Source organism: Hemitrygon akajei, chromosome 31, assembly GCF_048418815.1.
Source record: "Hemitrygon akajei chromosome 31, sHemAka1.3, whole genome shotgun sequence".
NCBI lineage: Eukaryota > Metazoa > Chordata > Chondrichthyes > Myliobatiformes > Dasyatidae > Hemitrygon > Hemitrygon akajei.
This window is the reverse complement of record NC_133154.1, coordinates 4,604,803-4,632,471: the sequence shown is the minus strand read 5'-3', so window position 1 is coordinate 4,632,471 and position 27,669 is coordinate 4,604,803. Positions and strand designations below refer to the sequence as shown.

At 43.5% G+C, this 27,669-nt stretch overlaps 1 protein-coding gene across 4 annotated transcripts in view; it reads right to left on the bottom strand.

Moving 5' to 3' along the window:
* The window catches only part of ap2a1 (adaptor related protein complex 2 subunit alpha 1), a 104,006-nt gene extending 76,731 nt beyond the window's left edge, over window positions 1–27,275 (bottom strand). For 2 of the 4 annotated variants that reach the window (XM_073034072.1, XM_073034073.1), the window contains exons 1-4: window positions 27,061–27,275; window positions 8,985–9,053; window positions 1,938–2,080; window positions 6–199 (exon numbers count right to left, since the gene is read on the bottom strand). In XM_073034072.1, the coding sequence (XP_072890173.1) occupies window positions 6–199; window positions 1,938–2,080; window positions 8,985–9,053; window positions 27,061–27,127 (473 nt within the window). In that variant the 5' untranslated portion in view covers window positions 27,128–27,275. The remainder of the gene's footprint in view (window positions 1–5; window positions 200–1,937; window positions 2,081–8,984; window positions 9,054–27,060) is intronic. The other 2 variants (XM_073034074.1, XM_073034076.1) reach the window with 1 other exon arrangement.
* Between the last annotated feature and the right edge of the window lie 394 nt (window positions 27,276–27,669).

The window sequence follows — 27,669 nt, the reverse complement described above, 5'->3', positions numbered from 1 at the left end:
CATACCCAGCTACCAGGATTTTGGGAATCTCAGAAGCGAACGCCTCGGCCATTTCTCTGCTGCCGACATTTGCAATGCAGTGCAGAGCGAGGCACATGAAGATAGGGTTACGGCTGGCCAAGTCGTTCTTGATGGCATTGTTAATCAGACGGATCAGCTCACTGTTAGAATTTACCAGCACAGAGATGAAAAGGTAACCCTGAAAGCACAAAAACACATATCCAAGGCTGGATTTGTAAAGGACAGCCATGGTATAACTGACCAATTTTGTGTTCTCAGCTGTCATGACTAAACATAAAGTGGAATTGGAGAATTGCAAATAAACCACAAAGCTCTAGTTAAAAGGCACAATACAATTTAGATTCTCCAACATAAGAGTTCCCGATCTTCTTTATGCTATGGACCCTTACCGTTGACTGAGGGGGTCCCTGGACCCCAGGTTTGGTGCACAGAAGGATCACTAACCAATTTTTAAAAAATCTCTGTCAATGCTTGAGTAATTGGAACAAATTGTTGGCATCTTGATAATTTTACCAAACTGCTAGTCAGCTGATCTTAAGATATCAAACGTTGATTTATTTAGCAATACAGTGAGGCATAGCCTCTTCAAGCCACGCTGCCCAGCAACCTCCAACAGCCCTGATTTAACCCCAACCTAACCATGGGACAATTTACAATGACCAATTAACCTAACAACTAATAAATCCCTGGACCGTGGAAGGAAACTGAAGCACCTGGAGGAGACCCATAAATTCCTTGAGGAGGACATACAGAGGATGCCAGAACTGAACTCCAAACTCCTACACCCCGAGCCATAATAGCGTCGCGCCAACCGCTACACTACCATGGCGCTCATGAATGTATGGTCAATAATAATAATAATCTGGAATATTATCTTACGTCAAGTCATAGTATAAAAGCTGGTAATTAAGGAATCAAGGCAAGTACACACTGGATGCAAAGGAGAAAACTCTGACATACCCAGCACTTTGCACACATCAACGCCAAGTTGTCATAATACACCCCAGCAAAACCAAGGGAGTCGAATCTCAAAAATTCACAGACATCAATAAATTAGTAGCTTGACTTGTGAAAAGATAAACTGAGGAATAATTTGAAACAACTTTTCCTGCTATCCTGGCCAATATTTCACTCTCAAACTTAAAAACTTAAATAGTTGCCTCTGATCATTATCTCAGTTCTATGCAAGACTGCTCTACTGTATGTACAACCTGGTTATAACCTCTCTTTGTACACAGCAGTGCGCACACAAGTGTTTTGCAATCTGAAGGAAATTACATAAAGGGAAGATTTGTCTGTGTGCAGCCTAATTATAGGAACAGTTTAACTGTGCTATCCTTTTCAGTTGAAGAGTATGTGACCCCTATGTTTTGAGTAGAGACATTAAGCACAAATACTCTACTGAGACAAACACTTGCTTTTAAATTTTATTTAGCACTACAACACGGAATACGCCCTTTCAGCCCTATGGTGTCCCAGCAACCTCTGACAAATCTGATTAACCCTAACCTAATCACGGGGCAATTTACAATGACCAATTAACCTGCTTGGTATGTCTTTAAACCTACACACTCCATGGGGAGGAGGTACAGAGGCTCCTCACAGAACAGCACTGTAATCAAACTCCAAACTCTGGAACTTCCCAAGTTCTCATAACATCGCGCTAACCACTAAGCTACGTTGCCAACCCCAGATTTTTTTTTTGGAAAGACAATTGCTAATCAGAAATCTTGCTCAGTCTCAAGCTTCCAATTCTGATTAGTGAACTGAATAAAATGGGGGTGCAAGAGGAATGAATTTGATTGGCTGGCGGGTCACCAGACGACAACTTTCCTCGAGATCTAACTTTCTGTCTAAACAATCACACCGCAATAACCCTCCCCCACAGTTTTAATCAGTCAGAAGCAAATACTCACAATCTGCTTCTCGGTGTATTTATTAGAACTGAGCAGATTGACAGCCTCCATGTGACCAAAATCAATGTCATGGCCGAGCAGGAAGATGAAGAGCAGCTTGCAGACATACTTTTTCTTACTGTAACCATCCAGTGCTTTATCTCCTATAAATCAGAAAAGAGAATTTCTCAGAAAGGTACAGAATGTGCAGCAGAGCCAAGGACAATACCTCATTTATTTATTTAGAACAGGTTCTTTCAGCCATGCCATCCTACAACCCCCAGTTTAACCCTAGCCTAATCCCTGGACAATTTACAATGAACAATTCACCTACCAACTGGAATGTGGGAGGGAACAAAAGCACTTGGAGGACAAGCACATTCCACGTGGAGGACAAACCCCTTACAGAGGACACCAGGATTGAACTCTGAACCCCTAAGCTGTAATAACATCATGCTAACAGCTACTCGGCCATGGCAATCATATCAGAGAGATAGTAGGTGAGAAGGCCGATTACCCCAAATTACCAATTCTGATTTGGCCCAGTACATCACAGGTAAAGCCCTCCCAACCGTTGAGCACATCTACATGAAATGCTGTCGTAGGAAAGCAGCATCCATTGAACCATAGAACATTACAGCACAGAAACAGGCCTTTTGGCCCTTCTGTCTGTGCCGAACCATTTTTCTGCCTAGTCCCACTAACCTGCACCTGGACCATATCCCTCCGTACACCTCTCATCCATGTACCTGTCCAAGTTTTTCTTAAATGTTAAAAGTGAGCCCGCATTTTCCACTTCATCTGGCAGCTCATTCCACACTCCCACCACTCTGTGTGAAGAAGCCCCTCCTAATATTCCCTTTAAACTTTTCCCCCTTCACCCTTAACCCATGTCCTCTGTTTTTTTCTTCCCTAGTCTCAGTAGAAAAAGCCCGCTTGCATCTATACCCATCATAATTTTATATACCTTTATCAAATCTCCCCTCATTCTCCTACGCTCCAGGGTATAAAGTCCTAACCTATTCAACCTTTCTCTGTAACTCAGTTTCTCAAGTCCCAGCAACATCCTTGTAAACCTTCTCTGCACTCTTTCAACCTTATTGATATCCTTCCTGTAATTAGGTGACCAAAACTGCACACAATACTCTAAATTCGGTCTCACCAATGTCTTATACAACCTCACCATAACATTTCAAATGTTACACTCAATACTTTGATTCAAAAAGGCCAACATACCAAAAGCTCTCTTTACGACCCTATCTACCTGTGACGGCACTTTTAGGGAATTTTATATCTGTATTCTCAGATCCCTCTGTTCTACTGCACTCCTCAGTGCCCTTCCATTTACCTTGTATGTTCTACCTTGGTTTGTCCTTCCAAAGTGCAATACCTCACACTTGCCTGTATTAAACTCCATCTGCTATTTTTCTGCCCATTTTTCCAGCTGGTCCCAATCCCTCTGCAAGCTTTGAAAACCTTCCTCACTCCAATCTTTGTATCATCAGCAAATTTGCTGATCCAATTTACCATGAATAAAAGAGGATAATTACACTCATCTATCGAGGTGTTCCCACAACCAATTATCTCACTTTCTCAGTTATCTTTTTCAATTTATCAGTTATCTTTCTCAATTATCTCAGTAACAAGGGCTATTTATCTTGTTACTTCCTGTTCTTGTCACTTATTGCTATTTATTTATACACAAAATGCTGGTGGAACACAGTCAAGACGAAGGGTCTCGGCCCGAAACATCGACAGTGCTTCTCCTTATAGATGCTCCCTGGCCTGCTGTGTTCCACCAGCATTTTGTGTGTGTTGAATTTCCAGCAACTGCAGATTTCCTCGTGTTTGCTATTTATTTATAGTTGTATTTGCACAGTTTGTTGTCTTCAATGTTCTTGCTTTTTCATTGATCCTGTCATAGTCACTATTCTATAGATTTGCTGAGTATGCCCACAGGAAAAAGAATCTCAGGGTTGTATCTGTATGTATTCTGATATCAAATTTTACTTTCAACTTTATTCAATAGCTTCTGTTAGAAAGTACGGAGGCATCAAGAGTGAACAAGATTAGTCAACTGTACAGAAGAGCCTAATGAACCAACATTTGCTGCCAAGAGTCACAATTAACAGAACAGTCAATCCTTCCTCCTCCCCCCCACACCTTGCCCTGAATCCTAGTCAGACTAAAGTCTAGTAGAAAGTCAGGCTCTAGTCACAGTTTACCAAAATAGAGACTTCTCCCCCACCCCAAAGAAAACAGCTGACTCATGACTAAAACAGGAAGCCCAGATGTGAAGGGAAATTGCTGTTTTCTCTCAGTTCCATGAACTGACCGCACTTAAATCTTAGGTGAACAGGATAAAGAACAATATAGGAAACTAAAAATTGTGCTGACCCACTGTGTTTGGAGGAGAGAGGCAGTCCCACGTTTACGAGTAAACTGCACCAATTATGAACTTGCTTCTACTGCAGTGATGAGAATTACAACACCAGCTTAGTTCCTTGATTTTAATATCTTAAATAATTTTCTAATTCTGGTTTCTGCTACGTTCTAGAATAGTACAATACTGAAAATTGCTCTCCCTTCAGCAAAAAAAAAGTAGATACAGAAATTTAATTTTTTTTAAAAAAAATCAAAATTTTCAAAATATAGCTATTGAGCACCATACGAGCCTGGTGACAGGGTTTCAAAAAATTTTATATTCCATTACAAAATCCAGTTATTTCTTTGACAGCACCCAGGTAAATCCTCACTTGTCTTCCCCAACCCAAGGAAGCAGTAAAACAGGACATCACCCTGGATGCCACAAAAGTAGTAGTGGAACATGATACAGGGTTTGAGTTGAAACATCAACTATTCCTTACTTTTCCTCCCACCCCTCCCACATACGCTGGCTGATACGCCCACAGATTTAGTCAGAGAACATCTGCAGAAGGAAAAAAAAAGATTCACATTTTTCAGAACACCTTAACCACCACCTCGGAACAGACGTGCTATGTGGGGAATCTTTGATTTATGTTCCTTGGTGTCAGTTTCGGCAATCTTTTACCAGCTAAGCCACCAGGAAGAGCTGCTTTCCTCTTCCTAAAATTCAATTAGTTCTGCTACAGCCAACCTAATGAGCAAGAGCACACATTCCTAAGATTGGGAGGTGCTACTATGTAAAGAGGTGGTTGAGAAGCACGAGAGTTGCTTGCTTAGGATTTGAAAGGGCTGGAAAATGTAAAGCAAACCAGAAGCTTCAACCATTGAAATGAAGTGGCACTTCCTGTCACGATGGCATGAATATTGATGTCTCCATCCGGTGCTTTTCCTATCATCTCCCCTTGGTGCCCCTCTTTTTTCCCCCCCTCCTTTCTCTCATGGTCCACTCCTCCCCCATTGTTTCCTTCTTCTCCAGTCCTTTACTTTTCCCATCTGCCTGGCTTCACCTATCACCTTCCAGCTAGTCCTCCTCCTCCTCTCCCCCCCCCCCCCCCCCCCCCATTTCTGATTCTGGCCTCTTTCCCTTTCCTTGCCAGTCCTAATGAAGAGTCTCTGCCTGATTGTTTGTTCAGTTCCATAGATGTCACCTGACCTGCTGAGTTCCTTCAGGAAGTTGCTCTGAGTTTCCAGCATCTGCAGAATTGCTTATGTCATCGCTCCTTTTATCTCTTCCATAAATTCTGCTGAGCCCGTTAGGTGCTTCCAGCAGTTTTATTTTCACTTTTCCCAGAACAGGAGAAATATTAGACACAGACTACACTAGAAATGGACAAATTTAAAATTAATTTGATTTGATAGAGGTATACCTGATGATGAGGCACAGATAGAGCGGACAGCCAGAGACTTTTTCCCAGGGCTGAAGTAACTAATGTTAGCGAGGTGGAGGTACATCTCTAGCAAAGGAGGTGTAGGGCGCTCTTTCCCTCTGCTAGCTTACAGGCCACACTTGAGCAAGGTGAAACACTTACTCAGGACCCCCCCCCCCCCCCCCCAAGATCAGGATCACAGGAAACCATAGGAGCAGGTGGTAAATCATATGAGCAGCTGGCACATAGCAGAGCAAACACAAGGAAATCTGCAGATGCTGGAAATTCAAACAACAACACACACAAAATGCTGGTGGAACACAGCAGGCTAGGCAGCATCTATAGGAGAAGCGATGTCAACGTTTCGGGCCGAGACCCTTCGTCAGGGCTAACCGAAAGGAAAGATAGTAAGAGATTTGAAAGTAGAGGGGCGAGGGGGAAATGCAAAATGATAGGAGAAGACCGGAGGGGGTGGGATGAAGCTAAGAGCTGGAAAGGTGATTGGCGAAAGTGATACAGAGCTGGAGAAGGGAAAGGATCATGGGACGGGAGGCCTCAGGAGAAAGAAAGGGGGGGAAGCACCAGAGGGAGATGGAGAACAGGCAAACAACCAAATATGTCAGGGATGGGGTAGGAAGGGGAGGAGGGGCATTAACAGAAGTTAGAGAGGTCAATGTTCATGCCATCAGGTTGGAGGCTACCCAGCCGGTATATAAGGTGTTGTTCCTCCAACCTGAGTTTGGATTCATTTTGACAGTAGAGGAGGCCATGGATAGACATATCAGAATGGGAATGGGACGTGGAATTAAAATGTGTGGCCACTGGGAGATCCTGCTTTTTCTGGCGGACCGAGCATAGGTGTTCCACGAAACGGTCTCCCAGTCTGCGTCCATGGCCTCCTCTATTGTCAAAATGAATCCAAACTCAGGTTGGAGGAACAACACCTTATATACCGGCTGGGTAGCCTCCAACCTGATGGCATGAACATTGACTTCGCTAACTTCCGTTAATGCCCCTCCTCCCCTTCCTACCCCATCTCTGACATATTTGGTTGTTTGCCTGTTCTCCATCTCCCTCTGGTGCTTCCCCCCCCCCTTTCTTTCTCCTGAGGCCTCCCGTCCCATGATCCTTTCCCTTCTCCAGCTCTGTATCACTTTTGCCAATCACCTTTCCAGCTATTAGCTTCATCCCACCCCCTCCGGTCTACTCCTATCATTTCACATTTCTCCCTCCCCCCCTCTACTTTCAAATCTCTTACTATCTTTCCTTTCGGTTAGTCCTGACGAAGGGTCTCGGCCCGAAACGTCGACATCGCTTCTCTCTATAGATGCTGCCTAGCCTGCTGTGTTCTACCAGCATTTTGTGTGTGTTGTGGCACATAGCAGGGAGGGTTGGGTATGGGGCTAGCAAATGCACCCTATAATAACCCAGAGCTACTAAATTGCCAACAGAAGTTCCAAAAACCTCAACCCTGAGACAGGAAGGACCTTCGAAGAGTGCTACACTTAAGGACAACTCTAAAGACTGGCCCAGGACAAAGGACTCTGGCAAGATGCTGTCAGTGGCCCATGCCTAGTAGGACCAGTGGGCTTAAAACAACAAGAATCTCAGATAGGCACATGAATGAAAGAAAATTGGAGGGTAATGGGGGAGGGAAAGGTTAGATTGATTTTCCAAGAGTATTTAAAAAGATCGACACAACATCGTGCTCCCAAGGGTCTGTAATGTGCTGTACATTTCTATGTTCTGATCTGTAGAAACATTAGTTCAAGTCAGCAATCCGAGGGATGCCTCCTGTGGAAAACAATGAAATTTCCATTGTGGATTCAAATGCAAATCAGATAGGTCTTCCCCCCCCCCCCCCCCCCCAAAGATAAAACATTAACAGTTGGTGACAGGAAATATGCTGAGAGCAAATTGGCTTGGGAGGAATGTTTGACATAGGGTCCTTGGTTCTCAAAATGACCACTTCCCTCATGTCACATCTAGGTTACGAGGCAGACTAATTAACAGATAATAGATGGCCATGGTTTCACAACAATTCCATTATCACTAGGATAAAAGGCAAGAAGCTGGACCTTAATCTATTTTGCTGCATGGTTGAATTGGAAGGAGGTTAGAAAGTAATTAATTTCCTGGTGAGGCACATTACCTTCTATTTGACATTGCTGATCAGATGAGAAGTTCCAGTTTCAGATTTCAGGCAAGAGGACAGGGATAATCTAGCATATATTAACATTGTTAAAAAGAAAAAATATTATGTGGACACACACAAGATGCAGGAGGAACTCAATAGGCCAGGCAGCATCTATGGAAAAGGGTGAACAGTCGCTGTTTCGGGCTGAGTCCCTTCATCAGGAACCACACTGGGTTTCATTCCTATATCTAATAAAGTGGCTATTGAGTGTATATACCTACAGAAACTAATAGCTTTAACTAATATTACTATTGCTTAAAATGCCCAATACAGACACAGGCTATGGAAATGGTTTACATCAACACTTAAAGTATACTTCACAAACCTGCCCCCACCCCATTTCATCTGGCCTTATCAACATATTCTTCTGTTCTTTGCTGCACAACATGTTTATCTAGCTTCCCCTTAAAGGTATTTGACTGAACAAAAGCTGTGGTAATGAGTTCCACTTGAGGAACTAAATACAGACATGTTATTTTTTTAAATTTGTCAGTTTATTTTTAATTTTCTGAATGTATTGTTCTTTCCATTAATTTCCAAGACAATGGCAATTTGTGAGGAGACCTTCCTCATTATTTTCCAATCAAGAATCTTTGTCTGTCCACACACTACCAGGAAGTGCATAAATGTGACCAGTGGATCTCTGTGCTTAGAGAAGATGGTGTCATAGTTAATCGAGAACAGCAAATAGCCTCCACCTTGCAGCTCACTAGATAGCATGAATGCAATTACTACCTGAGGCAAGGAAGAATATAATTTCCACAGGAGTGCTAGTGTGTGCCTTTAGCAATAGATTTTACACCATCCAGTTTCATTGCCAGAAGTACTTTGGCCAAGAGCTACAACACGATATCCCAAGCTGGAGCACGCAGACTCCTTCCATAATGGCATTAAAAAAAGATTGGGAACCCAAGCTACAGGGACCCAAGAATCACACAACCTTTTACACAACCTATTGATGCTGCTTCTGTAAGTAGTGAAGTTGTGGAGCTTTTGCCAGGTTTGTGGTCAGTCACCAAATTCAATCAACTTAATTAGTTCTAAAAGGGCATCCAATCGACAAATGGGTACTCGTACCTTTGAACTTTGATCGGATGTTAGCCAGTTCCTTGTTAATGCGTTTAATTTCAGCTTCTTTGCTTTTACCTGGAAAGAAAGGAAAAAACAATGAGCAATCAGGATAAAGAACCATTCCTCCCCATCATCCTCAACACAGGTGACCACCAGGGCTGTGTGCTGAGCCCAAAGCTGCTCATACACGAATGCATAGTCAAACACCCAAACTTGCTGATAACGCGACAGTGGTGGGGCTCAATACTAACAATGATGAGGTGGCCTACAGAGAGGAGGAGGAGGAGGAGTTCGAAGCCTGCTGCCAGGCAAATCAAAGTCAACAAGATAAAAGAGAAGGTTATTGACTTCAGAAGAACTCATACCACTCACACTCCCCTTTACATCAGTGGCACAGCAGTGGAAACGGCGAGTAGTTTCAAACTTTGGGGCGTGCACGTTTCACACAACCTCTCATGGTCCCAGAACATGTCCTCCACAGTCAGGAAAGTTCAACACCACCTCTCATTTCCGAAGAGGCTGAAGAGAGCTGACTATGCACATCTATACTCATTTCTACAGGTGCACAGTGGACAGCACCCTAACAAGCTGGATCACTACACAGTACGGAAACTGCTGTGGTGGACACGAAGGCTCTATAATGAGTAGTCAAAAACGCACAATGGACCGCGGCACCAGCCTACCTGCCAGCAAGAACATATATACAGAAAAAGACCAGCAACATCATGAAGGATCCCACTCACCCTGCTCGTGGACTGTTTGTCCCACTCCCATCTGGGAGAAGGCTACGTAGCATCCATGCCAGAACTACCAGGCTCAAAACAGTTACTTTACACAAACAGTAAGGCTCCACACAATAACCCACTTCTCCACTGCTCCAACCACCACTACTGTATCACTTTCTGTCAGTCATCTTATGCAGACAGTCCACTACCTGGTGTCACTTTATAGATGTACAAACAATGTAAATAAGCTACTTTACATATTCATATTTGAATCTGCAGATGCTGGAAATCCAAAGCAAAACACACAAAATGTTTGAGGAACTGAGGAGGTCATGTAGTATCTATGGAAAAGGGTAAACAATCGATGTTTCGGGCCAAGACCCTTTGTCAGGCTGAGAATGAAAGGGGAAACCTTCCTTCTCAAGTCCTGATGAAGGGACTCGGCCCAAAACGTCGAATGTTTACTCTTTTCCATAGATGCTGCCTGATCTGCTGAGTATTTATATTTAAATAGTTTCTTAATTATTATTGTGTTCTTTATCTTATTATGGTTTTTGAGCTGCATTGGATCCAAAGTAACAATTTGTTCTCCTTTACACTTGTGAACTGGAAATGAATTTAAATAATTTTGAATCTTGATGTACTTAGAGCACTGTGGAGATAATATTAAGAGATCAAAATCATGAGCTGTTTTGATCAGCAGGATGAATGAATTTCTATGAGCAAGATGATTATGCAGCTAACATGGATTAACTTTATTGGAGAAAATGTAACAATCAAGAGTGCACAGCCTGAACAATTATCTCTTAAGCAATATGTTTCAATTATGTCATATCCACTTCTTCTCAAGGATCTAACAAAATACAGTCTATACAGTGTTACGTACCCCGTAACTGGGTCACTTACCAGCAAAGATAGAGAGGTCCGTTGAAGTCTGATGGTACTATTTTTAACAGTATTTATTGATAGAAATACACAAAAATAATATCAATGCAAACACACAGATAATATATGTCGTCAATACTAAATCTAAAAGCGCGGGTATAATAATAATAATCAATAAGAAATAGCTCTATCGTTGTCTAGGGGATAATGTATTGTCCGATGGAAATATAAAAGTCACTTTAGTTCAGTCAAGCTGTAGGCTGCAGCCTTTGGTTGGAGAGAGAGACGGGTTAAAACTTGCCCATTCCTTTTATGATGTCAATCCTTCGAGAGTCGTTGGGAATTGAGTTCCCCGTTGTTAGCTAAAAACCGTTTTTCCGTGGCAAAGGTCACCGATTCCGGGCAAATGGAAGCGGACGCACGTGGCCTTCCACCGGCTTTCGCTATTATGGGATCACTAGCGTTTCTTCTGGTGCGTCTGAGGGGCTGTTTCCCCAGACCCTCTTTTTATCCTGACTCACAGGGTCTCAGGTGTCAATCAGGTTGGGATGATGCAATCCCTCCACCAACCTCCTCCTTGGTTCATTGCCTGGGGCTTTGATTGCATCGTCCAGGATGCAATACACAAGTCCGTCTCCAAGAGACAATAGCGGGTATCAATGGGTCCGCCTTTCGGAGGCCAGGACACATTCCAACCCTTTTGTGGATTCTGCATGTCTTCCTCTCATTTCCTGTGTCCCCTGAACTGACTTAATAGTGATCTTGCGATTCTCACAAAGGAGGGGGCTACCCCGCACCCTTCGGCCCCTCAGAGCCGTGGCACATTCGTAACAACAGCAATACAGGGTTTTATAAATTACAAGAGAAAATAGCAGGTATTGGTATGTATTGGTGCGACAAGGCCTGAGTCCTAGTGCAAGGAATGACCCAATGCTTGGACGTTTTAAACAGCGGGCCAGTGGTTTGAAAAGGTAGAGGGCTGGGACCAGAGGCGAGGGTCAGGCTCGATCAGCTCACTGTTCTGCCACATTTGCTCCACTCTTCGCTTCAGAGGGGCTGAGGCTCTGGGACATTTACTCTGCTACGTGTTGCATGGAGGCTGAGGGCCTGCTCCATCTGCGTGCCTGCAGGCTCTGCGACATTTGCTCTGCTACGTGCTTAACTGGAGCTGAGGCTGGGGGCCTACTCTGGGCTTCATGTCTGTGGGCTCAGCGACATTTACTCTGCTATGTACTGAACTGAGGTGGAGGGTGTAGTGTCTGATGACTCGATTTTGTCCTAAACGCTATTGGTTTACTTTTATTGTTTTCATGATCTGTTATTTGTTTCCTCTCTCTGTGTATTGGGTGTTTGTTGTTTTTTATATATATAAAATGGGTTCTTTTGGACTTCTTGTTTCATGGCTGCCTGTAATCTTGAGAAAAATCTCAGGGTTTATACATAGATAATAAATGAACTTCAGGTAAGAAATTCTACAGGTTTCAAACTTCTTAATTGTGCAAACATTGACACAACGCATGAGGGAGTAGGAAGTCTACACATCAGCTTAGGATGAACGATAAGATCTCATAACTAGACTACCGGGTATTACCTACATAGAAAATAGCTCTTTCTCGCCTATAATTGTATATATATTTTTTAAAAGATCAGAGGTACCCAGATATTGGAAATCACTGACCAGAGTGATATTAAGAAACTTCTTGTGCCCCAGGTAAAATTATTTGACACCACTTTCAAGAAATTATGTGCTTACATGTAATTTTTAATTACATCACAAAAGGGGCTTGAGTATAATAGATTACTGTGAAATGAAAAGCTTGACTCAGGATTCAGGTTTATTTATCAAGTGCATCTTGAAACATATGGTGAAATCCATCGTTTGCATTAACAACCGACATACCCAAGGATGTGCTGGGGGCAGCCCGCAAGTGTTGCCACACATTCCAGCGCCAATGTAGCATGCCCACAATGCTTGGCAGAACAACATGATCACACAACCAAACAGAGCAAACATTAAAACAACAGCAAAACAAGCCTTGCTCCTCCCACCCACCCATATACACAGTCATCGAACCCCAAGACAAGCCATCTTCCTTGGCCTCCAGTGGGCGAGTCACGAGTTTCGCAAACCCGGGTCTGTGGGCATCTTGGTTGAAGAAATTAATCAAGATGAAAGCAAAATTCCTTGTTTTCTCCAGATGACAATGTTAGAACCCGATGTTGAGGTGTTCACTGAACCTGGCAATTAGCTTGTAGACATTTCATCATCAGTCGAGATGACATCCTCAGTGCGCAGTTGTTGTTGTTGTTTCTCTCCGGGAGTGCTCGCATTTAAGCAGCCCCCCCACCCCATCTGCTACCCCTTCAGTTGACCTTTGAATTCTATTGGCTTGCATTTCTCTGGCTCTTAGGGGTTTGTCAATTTCAATGTGTTTCTTAACAGAGTTATTAGAAGAGAACCACACTTAAAAATTCCCATGCCTGCCTCTTGTCTGCCTGCGCCAGAACCTCCATAGTTCTGGTGTGTCCTTCGCGGTCTTCATGTACCCAGATGAGCAACAGTAGACCGTGTCTCTGCATGGCCAGGTTATGCTCCTTAAACGAGCTGAGAGCGCAAATCCTGCCTGGCTTGCATCGTTCTCGTTGCAGTCTCCACAGGTGATCCAGTTAGAACCTTTTGCTGCCTATGTGAACCAAAATTTGATATCCTATAGTACAACAGAACATCTCTCTCCTCATCTCAATCTAGTCACCAGCTGAATCTCTTGGTTTAATAGATATGGAAAGACAGGATTTAAAAATTCTTTGTGCAGTTAAATGAGGAATTTTACATTTAAAATAGTTCCAGATTTCCCAAAGACTACCTTGTAAAAGCCACTTGCAGTGTGGATTGGAGTGAAGTTTTCCAGGTAGAATTTTCATCTAAGCTGATATCATTACACACGTGCAATACATAAAAACCAAAATACTTCCAGCTGTATTACAGTGGTGGACCCGTATCAGGAGGCCCAGGAGGGGTGCCACGGTACCACACAGTTAGCGTGACACTATTACAGCTCAGGTCACTGGGCGAGGAATTAAAGCATCAGCCATGGTACTCAACGATGACCTGGTCCAAAACACATCTGTGGATGCTGATTGGCAACCAACATTTAACAAATGAAATGCCGCCAACACTCTTGACCTGCACTGAACCATGAAATTGGGCTCTAGAGAGCCGTATTAGAGTTATGCCAGAGCAAGTCTGTGCTTGCAGGAAAAGGGGGAGAGACAGTAAAGGAGGAGGAAAAACAAAAAAAAACGAGGAGAGGGCAGAAAAGTTATTAACCTTCATTTTCGCAAGCAATTTTTCTTTTAGAGAAAAAAAACTCAGTGCAGCTGAATCCACCAAATTCCAGCAATAACTCACACCCCCCCACAGACTTTCACATCAAGCATCTCAATCACTACATCCTCTTCACTCAGTGAGCTGAAGGAAGTGGAGTAGGCATTTTAGCCTCCAATAGGATGTACTATATCACATCCACCTCCAGAATAAATAACAGCACTGAAAACAAGCTTGCCGACATATTCCAGACAAACATCCCCCTATAGAGCTCCTTTTTGATTCCCAAGAGTAGCTTCGTTCCTGGGCGGCGAATTCTCGAAGGATACATCCTGAGCTCAACACACTGATGCAATCATGAAGAAGACACACCAGTACTTCATTAGGAGTTTGAGGAGATGTGGTATGGAACTGCCAGCAATTAACACCACCGTTCCTACAGTCCTGATCGAAATGCTACTGAACCTAGGCTCTGTACCTCCCTCTGAAACTGGACCCTAACTGGAAGATCACATTCTGTGCAGAATGGAAATAACATCTCCACCTCGCTCCTCGCTGACAATCAACACTTGCGCACCACAGGAATGTATGCTTAGCCCACTGCTCTACCCTTTCTCCATCCATGGGTGGCTAGGCATTGCTCAAATGGCATCTGTAAATTACAACCATTATTGGCAGAATTTCAGATGGTGGCAATAGGGCATACCGGAGCGAGATATACCAGTTATCTGAGAGTGGTGTTGTAACAACAACCTCGTACTCAACGTCAGCGAGATCAAAGAGCTGGTTGTTGACCTCAGGAAGGGGAAGTCGAGGGAACACAAACCAATCCTCAGAGGAATCTGAAGTTCTAACCTGATTGAAGCAGCTATAAAGGAGGCAAGACAATGGGTGCATTTCATTAGGAGTTTGAGGAGATTTGGTTTGTCAACTAAAACACGCAAAAACTTCTACAAATATACCATGGAGAGTATTCTGACTGGCTGCACCACTGTCTGGTATGGGGTGGGGGGGGGGGGGCGCTAATGTACAAGGTCGAAATAAGTTGAAGAAACTTGTAAAGTTAGTCAGCTTCATTACGGATACCGACCCTCTATAGTATCCCAAGACATCTTCAAGGAGCAGTGCCTCAAAACGACAGCATCCATCATTAAGGATATCCACCACCCAGGACATGCCTCTTCACACTGTTACTGTCGGGAAGGAGGTAAAAAAGCCTGAAGGCACACACTCAGTGATTCAGGAACAGCTTCTTCCCCTCTGCCATCTGATTTCTAAATGGACACTGAACTCACAAACACTACCTCACTACTTTTTTTTAAAATTCTGTTTCTTTGCACTGATTATTTTAACTTAACTATTTAATAGACATGTATATACTTACTAAACTCAGTTTTTTTTCTATATTTATCATGTATTTCATAGTACTGCTGCTGTAAAGTTAACAAATTAAGACATATGCCAGTGATATTAAATCTAATTATGATTCTAATTGATGGGTTTGTGGTCAAGTTTGTGGATGATACAAAAATGGGTGGAGGGGCAGGTAGTTTTGAGGAAGCAGAGGCGCTACAGAAGGACTCAGACAGATTAGGAGAATGGGCAGAGAAATGGCAGCTGGCATACAGTGCTGGGAAATGTATGGTCATGCCCTTTGGTAGAAGGAATAGCAGACTATTTTCTAAGTGAAAAATTCAAAAATCTGAGGTGCAAAGGGACTTGGTTGTCCTCGTGCAGGATTCCCTAAAGGTTAATTTCCAGGTTGAGACAATGGCAAGGAAGGCAAATGCAATGTTAGCATTCATTTCAAGAGGACTAGAATATAAAAGCAAGGATGTAATGTTGAAGCTTTACAAGGCACTGGTGAGGCCTCACTTGGAGTATTGTGAGCAGTTTTGTGCCCCTTATCTAAGAAAGGATGTGCTGACGTTGGAGAGGATTCAAAGGAGATTCACAAAAATGATTCTGGAATTGAAAGGCTTATCTTATGAGGAGTGTTTAATATGTCTGGGCCTGTACTCTCTGGAATTCAGAAAAATATGGCAGGGGAAGAGGGTAAATCTCATTGAAATTTATCAAATGTTGAAAGGCCTCTATAGAGTGGACATGGAGAGGTTGTTTCCAATGGTGGGGAAATGTAAGTCTAGAGAACACAGCCTCAGAAAAGAGAGATGTCCAGTTAGGAAAGAGATGAGCAGGAATTTCTTTAGCCGGAGTGGTGAATCTGTAGAATTCATTGCCACAGGCTGCTGTAGAGGCCAAGTCTCTAAGTATATTTAAGGCAGAGATTGACAAATTCTTGATTGGTCAAGGCATCAAGTGATACAGGGAGAAGGTAGGAGATTGGTGCCGAGAGGGAAATAGTTCACCTATGATGAAATGGCAGGGCAGACTCGATGGACCAAATAGCCTAATTCTGCTCCTACATCTTATGATCAAAGACTCCAGCAAATTTCTCCAGACGCACAATGGAGAGCACTCTGACTGTTTGCACCACTGTTTGGTACGGAGGCTCCAAAGCAAAAGATCAAAAGAGACTGTAAAGAGTTGTAGATTCAGCCAGCTCCATCATGGGCACAACTCTCTCCATTATTAAGAAAAACCTTCAAAAGCTGGTGCTTCAAATAGGTAGTATGCATCATTAACAACCCTCGCCATCTGGGACATGCCCTCTTCTTATTACCACCATCAGGGAGGTGGTACAGGAATCGGAAGACACACTAAATGGTTTAGGAACAGCTCCTTCCCGTCTGCCATCAGATTTCTGAAAGTCCCATGAACAGCTCACTAAGTCCCATTTTGCACTAACATTGTAATTTTTATGTCTTGTACTGTACTGCTGCCACAAAATAATACATTTGTGAGTATATGTCAGTGATAATAAATATAATTCTGATCCTGATCTCAAATAACAGAAGCATCCTAATCAAGCAGCTTTTCATCAGTATCTAACCAGATTAAGTCTTACTGTGTCAACTTATGCCATTATAAGCATTTACTTGGCCAACTTACTCTATTTAGACTATGGCTGGACTTTACCAGACTTTACAGACATTTCATCCTCTGTAGAAACCAATGCTATTATTTTGTATTCCAAATTGTTCCATTTAACACTTAGATTGTACTTATTTGGCTCGCCATTTTAAAACCGATAACTGAATCCCTTATCCCCAGAATCAATAACCTACTGCACTCCATCCATACTAGCTCCGACACGCATGGTCCCAAGCCCATGTGCGAAAGGAGGAGGGTTGGGCATGGGGCTCAACCATGAAAACCCAGCGCAAAAGAAACACCAGAAGTTCCAGAGAGAGGAAGGATACACCAGAATGGGCTACACCTGGGGACAATGTGAAAGACTCGCCCAGGACAGAGGACTGGTGATCTGCTGTCAGCGACCTACAGCCCATAGACATGATGGGCTGAAGTATGTACTCTCTCCGCACTAAGCTCAATACTACAGATGATCCAACCTTGATATTCAAATAAACCACACTAAGTGCTGGAGGATCTCAGCAGGCCAAGCAGCGTATAGAAATAAATGAACAGTCAATATTTTGGGCTAAGACCTTCAGTCCTGAAGAGGAGGCTTGGCCCAAAACATCGACTGTTTATTCATTTCCATAGATGCTGCCTGACCTTCTGAGATGCTCCAGCATTTTGTGTTGCTTTGGATTTCCAGCACCTGTAGACTTACTGTTTTTTGATATACAAGTTTTTCTTCAAAATCTCCATGTCATAATCTCATCTTTGATCTTTGCCTACCCCAATGTTATCTTTTAAACTATGGATTTCCTCAAACTTTACTCCCAAAACTCTTCAGATTTAACATATAAAATACAAGTCTGATATGAACTAACTGTGGTACAGTAACAACGGTTACTGCAATGTTTTACAAGATCGAGCTTCAATTCCTGCCGTTGTCTCCGAGCAGCTTGTAATTTCTCCCTGTGACATCATGGATTTCCTCCAGGTCCTCCGACATTCCAAAGATGCACAGTTAGGGCTAGTTGTGACAATGCCATGTTAGCACCAAAGCATGGCAACACTTACAGACAGCCCAGCACAATCCTCACTGATTTGACTTGACACAAACAATACATTTCTCTGTATGTTTTGAAGTATTCGTGACAAAGCTGATCCCTATTTTATCTTTTAAGATGCAGGCATTCTCTCATTTCTCAAGCAATGGGATTTTCAGTTTAAGAACTGAAGCTTCATTTTCCACCTCCCATGGCAACACCCAAAGCTTTCATCTGTCTCCCCTGGCATGGACACCATATAAAGCTTTTCTTCCCCCTATTTTCTGACACAGACAAAACCCCCTCACGGATGACTGTGAAAACGGAACACTTTTACCAGAGGAGGGGCTTTATTCTCCCTCAATCCTGCAAGTTGTTCGCTCTTTGCCCATCAACTCCAATTGATTCTTTCGCTACGTACACATACTAAAAGGACAATTTATGGTCTGGTGCTCCCAACACAGCCTCCCCTACATTGGTGAGACCCATTGTAAATTGGTGGACCACTTAGTCGAGCATCACTGCACCATACATCATGTGAGACTTCCTGGTGGCCAAACATTAATTTCAATTCCTATTCTGACATGTCAGTCCATGGTGTCCTCTTGTGACAAGATGAGCAGTACCTTATATCCCATCTGGGTGGCTCCAACCTGATGACACGAAGATCGATTTCTCTTTCTACCCCCCCTTCTTCCTCTATTCCTTGCTGACTTTTTGCTTCTTCTCAGCTGCCTATTACTTACCCCAGGTCGCCTCCTCGTTCCCTTTCTCCTATGGTCCACTCTCCTCTCTTATTAGATTCCTTCTTCTCCAGCCCTTGACCTTTCTCACCAACATGACTTCACCCATCACCTTCCATCTAGCCTCCTTCCCCCACTTATTGCGGTGGCTTCCCCCTTCCTTCTCAGTCCAGAAGAAGGGTCTGACCCCAAAACGACAACTGCTTATTTATATTCATAGATGCTGCCTGACCTGCTGAGTTCCTCCAGCATTTTGTGTGTGTTACTTTGGATTTCCGGCATCTACAGACTTTCTTGTGTTCATAATTAATGGTAGTCTGTCTTTGGGATGTGGGAGGTAACTGGAATATTGGGGTGGGGGATAACCTACATGGTTACGGGGTGTAGGAGCTCTGTATCTACTTTCTGTCGGTGTAATCTGTCATGTGGGTTGGGGTGTGGTAGAAGCAAACGAGTATAGCTACGTGTTCCCAATTGGGGTTAGTTAGTTGTGAGCCACAGGGAATGATCGTTTTTTTTGTTGACCACTTAATATGCCAATTTCGCAAACTGGAACACTAATTTAGTTCAGCCGCTAACTACACTTAGTACTATCGCTAATTAGAATGCTTAGTTATGCTGATTTGAATGCTAAGATTGCTATATCGCTAATTTAGCTTTGTTGGTTTTCAATCGATGCAAGATTGTTCGCTTTTGCTAGTTTTGTAATAAGGGATTGAACTTACTTTTTCGGTTTGGAAATACATTATTTGGAAGCGTGTCAAGTACCCTGGTTTAGTCTTTCAGTGGTTTTAAGTTGTTTTTCAAGTATCTGCTACCCAGGGAGAATGTGAGAACTCCGTACAGCACATATCACACACCTGACTCACGATTAGATGCGGGTCGCTGGAGCTGCCAACCAGCAGCACGACCTGCTGCCATTGCCTTGACTACTATTTATCTTTCAACTGACAGAAAGAGACAATGAGATTATTATAATATTGCCGTTTGTAAGGGCTTGATGTGTAAAAAAAAACTGGTCTATATTTCTAACAGCGATTCAGAGAAGACTTAGGAGAACACTGACAAGACATTTTAGTAATGAGACAAGGGCAGGTCTGATGTCTCTTCTGAACAAAGATGATTTAGAATTTAAATTTTAGAGCACAGTGTACAAAATTATGCAAGGACTAGTCTAGGCGAGCAAGAAGGACCCATTTCTCATACCAGAGAATTCAATAGCTACAGTTCATAGATATAAAGTAAACGGCAGAAGATTGGATATCAAGGAAAGGAGGGGGGTTGAGAATCCCCCCCCCCCAAAAGGTGTGGGGCTCTGAATCTCTGTCTGAATGAGTAACAATCATGTCATTTTTTTTTTACACTTGCATACTGACAAATGACAATAAACTACATTGAATCTGGAATCTGCAGCAGTTCCCAACCTGGGGTTCACAGTCTAAACATGGTTGGGAACTCATGCTCTAGAACATAGAACAGTATAACACAAGAACGGGTCCTTCGGCCCACAATATTGTACAGAACCAGCAAAGTAGTAAATCCAACCCCCCCCCAAAAAATTAATTCCTCCTTTTGAACACTTGAACACAATGTTCATGTCTCCCCATCTTCCTCACATCTAGGTGCCCATCTAAACATCTCTTAAAAGCCTCCAATGCATTTGCCTCTACCACCATACCAGGCAACACATTCTAGGTATCCACCACTCTCTGAGTAAAAAACTTACCCCTCACATCCCCCTTTAAAACTACCCCCCCCCCCCATCTTCAATGCATGCCCCCTGGTATTAGGCATTTCTACCCCGGGAAAAAGATACTCCCTGTCTACTCTATCTACGCCTCTCAATCGTACGAACCTCTACCTTGAAGAGACAGATTCCCTCATATATTCAAGCAACACACACAAAATGCTGGTGGAACGCAGCAGGTCAGGCAGCATCTATAGGAAGAAGTACAGTCGACGTTTCGGGCCGAGACTCTTCATCAGGACTAACTGAAAGAAGAGATAGTAAGAGAATGTAGCTTGATGGGCTGTAACTATAGGCTACGGGAAAGTGGGAAGGAGGAATAATTTTTTTTGGCCTGCAAAGCTGAGAGGCGAATAGATTCCATGTTCTAAATCTCACTGATTTAAAGTCTAAAGATCAAAGCAAGTTTATTATCAAAGTATGTATACCATCCTGACATTCATTTCCTTGCGGGCATTCACAGTAGAACAAAGAAATACAATAGAAGCAATGATAAAACTACACACAAAGACTGACAACCAATGTGCAAAAAACAAACTGCACAAACAAAAAAATCATAATAAATAAACAGATACACAAATTGTTAACTAACTAAACTAACACTGAAACACGAGTTGTAGAGACCTTGAAAGTGAGTCCATAGGACGTGGGATCAATTCAGTGTTGAGGTGAGTGAAGTCTCCCACACTGGTTCAGGAGCCTGATATCTGATGGGTAATAACTCTTCCTGAACCTGGAGAGTGGGACCTAAAGCTCCTTCCCAATGGTAGAAGTGAGAGAGCATGGCCTAGATGGTGGAGTTCCTTGATGATGAAGGCTGATGGAGATGGTGGGGAGGTCTGTGATGTGCTCCTTTAGACGTGCTCAGTGGTGGGGAGGTTTGTGTGCAATGTACTGGGCTGTGTCCACCACTTTTCTATTACAACTGCGGCAGTACTTCAAAACTACTTCAGTGATGGGAAAGCACTTTGGTACACCCAAAAGTTTTTTAAAAAGAGGCATTAATGGAATTGCAAACCTTTTGGCATGACTTGTTCCAAAGAGCATTAACTGCTATTCAAGGAGTGCACACACTGCTGTCCGCCTGCTCTCACAACTGTGCAAGTGAACTCCCACCAGCTTAATAATAGCACCCAGAATTAGTGAAACAGCTGATGTGACAATGAGTCTTCAACAATGGACGCAGCTTGAGATCTTTGATCTTTAATTACAGTTTTGATCAAAAGATTTGCTATTCTCCTCAGGAAATTGGTTTTCGTCCATATAAACCTAGTGTGCAAACATACGCAGTGAATCCATGGACTGATGTACTGCAGTGGCCCAGTGGGTTACCACATTTTAAACAAACCCACTGAAAAAAATCAGAGACATCAATCTATATGCTGCAGAAGTAGAACAGTTGACCACTTTCTGGCTTTTTCCTACCGACAAATTCAGTCCCAAACTTCCAGTTATTTTCTGACATTCTTTTACTTATTTAAATATTGTGCTACAGGTTTTTTTTGCAGACCCAGGCAACTTCTTCTAGTTTGCCCACAAAACAGCTTATTCTTCTTTTTTCATGTCTTTCCTTTCTTTTCAAGGTGGCTGGGGTCCTGTCAAGAGTCCGTGATCTACAGATGCAGCTCAAACTACACTTCTCCACAGGCGGTGGGTTCTCAGATTCGCCATGTAGCCTGGAAGACGTGTGCCTTTGGGGCACGGCCCTGTGGTCATCCCGGTTCCTCGCCAAGTGAAGTGTCACAGGAGACCAAAACATCGGGATAGCAGGTGGTGTGCGCTGCAGTCGGAAGAAGGCCCCTGCACCAGCGATCCTCTCGCTCTCTCTCAAAGGTGAGCGAGAGGCTGCTGGCTACTCTCATTTGTTGCAGGAGCAAACCTCTCTCTCCCTCGCTGGCGAGAGAAAGCCTGTCTGAGATACTGAAGCGTTGGGATGGACTGTAGTTTTCCGACGGTCTCTTTGGGGGCTTTGCTATTGCTTGCATGGTGAGGGGAGAGCGGCCCGATACTTTTGCTGGAGCAAGTGGGGGGAAGGGGAGGGGAGGATTGATGCTTTTGCTGCTGTTTGTACATGGGAGAGGAGAGGTGGGGCTTTGGGGTTCTGACATTTTTGTCATTCATTCTTTGGGGATTTTTTTCTGTTTCATGGATGTCTGCAAAGAGTAAGAATTTCAGCTTGTATACTGTACGCATTCTCTGACATCAAACTGAACCATTTTAAAGCCCTCAGAAATAGTAAGGAATAATATTGGCACATTTGAAATAGAAAGATTAGCTTTATTTGTCACGTGTGCATACAGTGAAGTGTGTCGTTTTGCATCAGCGATCAACACTGTCTGAGGATGTGCTGGACTGGAAATGTCGCCACACTCCTGGCAAAAGCAGAACATGCCCACAGCTTACCACTCCTAACCTGAATGTCTGTGGAAGAAACCCACATGGCCATGGGGAGGACAGAGCAGATCGCAATACAGGCAAGTGGCCCTGTAAATAATAGAATCATCTGCCATTTTCCTTAACTTATTCAGAGATACAACACAGTAACAGGACCTTCTGAGTCAATTACATCCATGGGAGGAACTAATCCACTAACTAGTACGTCTTTGGACTGTGGAAGGAAACCGGAGCACCCGGAGGAAACCCATATGGTCAAGGGGCAGAATGTACTAACTCCTGACAGGCTGCGGTGGGAATGGAACCCAGGTCGTTGGCACTGTAGTAATGTTATGCTACCACTGACAGCCCACAATACTGAGCTGCAGATCAGATTCAGGTTTAATATACCAGCATTCCTCATGAAATTTGTCATCTTTGCGGCAGCATTACACTGCAATACATAATAATAGGGAAAAAACTATATATTTTAACTTGTTAAAATAAATAGAAATAATAAAGTAGTGAGGTAGTGTTCATGGGGTCAATGTCCATTCAGAAATCAGATGGCAGAGGGGAAGAAGCTGTTCCTGAATCGCTGAGTGTCTCTTTAGGCTTCTGTACTTGTAAAGACCAACTGCAGAAGTACTGAGGGCACGATCACCCAGCGTCAGCTGCAGTGGCTGAGGCACGGGATAAGGATGCCCCCACGTTGGCTACCCCGCAGAGTGTTATACGGCCAGCTACATCATGGTCGATGCTCAGCTGGAGGGCCGAAGAAGTGCTATAAGGATCAGATGAAGAATGCTTTAAGTGCATGCAAGATCAGACCTGAGGACCTGGAGGATGTTGCCGCTGACCGTAACACTTGGAGACAGCTGTGTAGGGATGAGGTTCGTATTCTGGGGATGGAAAAAACAACCAGAAGAGAGCCAGGAGAAATGCAGCCATGGTTGCCATCACTACCACATATACATGTCCCACCTGCAATAGAGCTTGTGGGTCCAGGATAGGACTGTATAGTCATCAAAGATCTCACTGGTAAAGGAGTGGACGTCGTCATCGGATTTCGATGGACAATAAGAGTATCTCCTTCCTGATGTAGCAATGAGAAGAGGGCACGTTCTGGGTGATGGAGGTCCTTAATGATGGATGCTGCCTTTTTGAGGGGCCCTAGACACTATGGAGGTTAATGCCCATGATGGAGCTGACCAAGTTAACAACTCCCTGCAGCTCATTTCAATCCTGTGGAGCAGTCCCCCTCCATACCAGACAGTAACGCATATTCCCACCTTCACCTCTCTCTCTCTGTGGTAAGCTGGCCAAGCTTGGACAGATAGGAGTCTTTGAGCAAATATAGTGCCCCTGATCCACAAGTGAAAGATGGAATGTCACAATTTACCAGTGGGCTTACAATGAAGCAAGGTGGAAGAAAATATCAAGAGATCACATAGCTCAGATTCAGAAAGGGCAAGACAAGGGAACACACACACCAGTCCTCCTAAGCAGGGGTGTCAAACTCATTTTAGGTCACGGGCCGGATTGAGCAAAATGCAGCTTCATGCGGGCCGGATCAGTCGGACTCGTGCGAACGCAGCTTTTGTTGCCTCCGTTTTTTCAGCCTGCTCTCATGTGTCTCAGTCTCTGCTATAACTACAAAGTGTTTCACTTTACAAATTCCGTTTCTTATGAAGAAGACTGCCGAATAAACACTAAAAACCCTGAAAACCTGGTACCTGAATAAACTCAGCATTAGCCATATCATACGCCATAGGCACTTCGATTACTGGGGCCAGCTTTAATAGTAATTAGATATTATCTCGCGGGCCAAAGATAATTCCACCACGGGCCTTGAGTTTGACATATATGTCCTAGAGGGATCAGAGGTGGAGACAGTGAGCAATTTCAAGTTCCTGGGTGTCAATATGTCTGAGGATCTCAGTCCCAACATATCGATACAGCTACAAAGAAGGCACAACAGTGACTATATTTCATCAGGAGTTTGAGAAGATTTGGTTTGTCACCTAAAACACTCAAAAACATCTACTCATGTACCTTGGGAGACCATTCTGACTGGCTGCATCATTGTCTGGTCCGGGAGTGGGGGGAGAACTACTGCACAGGATTGAAGTAAACTGCGGAGTTGTAAACTTAAGTCTGCTCCATCATGAGTATCAGCCTCCATAGTATCCAAGACACCTTCAAGGAGTGATACATCAAAAAAGATGGTGTCCATCATTAAGGGCTCCCACCACCCAGGACACGCCCTCTTCGCAGTGTTACCATCAGGAAGGAGGTGCAGAAGCCCGAAGGCACACACTCAATGACTCAGGAACAGGTTCTTTCCCTCAGCTATCTGATTTTTGAATGGACACCGAATCCACAAACTCTACCTCACTACTTTTTTTATTGCTATTTTTCATTACTTATTTAACTATTTGATTTACATATATATATATATATTTACTGTAATTCAGTTTTTTCCCTCTCTATTATACATTGTATTATACTGCTTCCACAAAGACAACAAATTTCATGACATACGCCGGTGATATTAAACCTGAATCTGATTGCACGTTTCTAAATGCAGCATATTTATGGTTGTATTCTGGTAGCTAATGAAACATACCAAAACAGCAAACTTGTGCAGACTTACAGGAAACTAACAAAAGCACACATAGCAGATCTGAACAAACAAACTCCAAAGGACTTTGGCTCAGCAACTTTGCTAAATGAAAACACTAATGCAGACAGTGGGATGTCCCAATAACAAGTTTGTGGTTACTCTTAGGGAACTGGGAACAACTGCCAAACGTTGGCATAGCTGTCATGGTTAACCTGGAATGACTCAAATCATAAAACTGTTTAATGTACCCTCTTCTCATTGTTACCATCAGGAAGGAGATACAGAAGCCTGAAGGCACACACTCAGCGATTTCAGGAATAGCTTCTTCCCGTCTGCCATCTGATTTCTGAATGGACATTGAACCCCTGAACACTACCTCACTACTTTTTTATGCTTCTGTTTTTGCACTATTTTTAATTTAACTATTTAATATACATATCCACTTACTGTAATTGATTTTTTTCCCTATGTTTATCATGTATTGCCACTAAGTTAACAAATTTCACCAGTGATATTAAACCTGATTCTGGCCCTTTCAATGCACACTGATGCAGGCCATCTATAAAGTATTGTTGGGGCTTGCAATCTGCTCCATTGCAAAGTAAATAGGGTACAGTTCTAAAACACAAGAGGGAATAAACGTTATGGTAGAACTGGAGAAGTGTACAGTCATTTTTGAGTGGTCTCAGCGATGAGCTGTACTTGTAACTCTGATGCTGATGGTCAAGGTTCAATATTATTGAGAAATAAGGAAGGGCAGGCTCTACACCAGGATTGCAGTGCATTAACCGCAGATTTTTTAACAAATGCAGTCAACAACCTCATAACATCCTGACCGATTTGATCTTGCTAGATTATCAGACGTTCTACAACATTAACCAGAGTGAGCAATTTCACTGCTTTGCACAAAGCACTCAAGGGGACTAAAAACCCTCGCTTTTGCCCTTGTGGCAGTCTCCCTACATCAATTCAGCTTGTGGCACCTTATTCAGTGACAGATCCTGCATTTTGGGCAGCAGTTCTCGTTTATCTGCAACATCTCCAGGCCTGCTCTAAATTCCTGGTTTAGAGAAGATATACAACGAACAAATGTAAGAATTAGATAAGGCTGTCATGGGGAGAGGGAGAGGGGAAGAGGCAACCGCCCTCGATCTACTGCCCTAAATAGCGGCATCCCTGGTCCTTTTAAAATGGAAGTGCTGTGCCCACAACAAGAGGCTTGCTATCAAAACCCTCAACAGGGCAGAACTGGCACGGCTGCCCAGATTTGTTGAGCACAACAGAGACCTTCTGGGCGAGGAGGAGGGAGCAGGAGTGGAGATTGCCTCAATGTACTGCACACCTCCAGCCTCCACTCTCTCTCCCTCACACAGACAGAGTGAAGTCAGTCCAAGGAAACACTCCATGGCACCACCAGCTCCATGGGGTGTGACGGCACTCCGCGGCATCACCGTGGAAACCGTGCCACCCCCAACCCCTTGCAATGCCCCAATAAAAAATATATGATGCATAGATTAGTATTGGTTAATTAAAAGGGAAGGGACTAATCAATATTGAGAAGGGGGCAGATGAATTATAAATGAGCTGAAGGACGCCCCCACCCACTCCCCCAAAAAATATATCTGTAGGCACTTACAGTTCCTAATGTCAGAGATAAACACCGCCAGCCCCCTCATCCCATCGCCTTTAGACACCGCGGGCATCTTCTCGGGTTACAATCTACCGCCTCGGCCAAGAGAATCGGGCGGAAGGCGGCGAGCAGGCGAGCGGCCGGGCTCTTTTACAATGAGGATTTCACACCAGGCCTCAGTCTGCCTGTCACTGGGCGCCTGGATCAGCAGGCCGGAACTGGGTGGAAACTAAGCCGCCCAACCTGCATCCCCTTCCGCTGGCCTTGTTGGGCAATATAAACGTCAATCATAGATTCCTGCCGTCTAATTACTTAAAGTCAACGTCACTCACTGTAAATCACAAACACTATTGGTCTATCAGATTTGAGTAGACTGTCAACCCTCCTTCACAGCTCATTGGTTAAATGGGACGTCAATGCATATGTTCCAAATGTTTATTGGACTGCTTTAGCATCAATCAAATTAGGCTCTGGAATCTATTTGCTAAAAAGGGATTGTACCACTTGGTGGGTGGGATCTACTCATATTTTCTTCCGTGAGTGAGCAAAACGCTTGTCTGTCAAATATGTGCAACTCTAATTGGCTGGTATGATGATCGTGGGGTGGGTGTAATG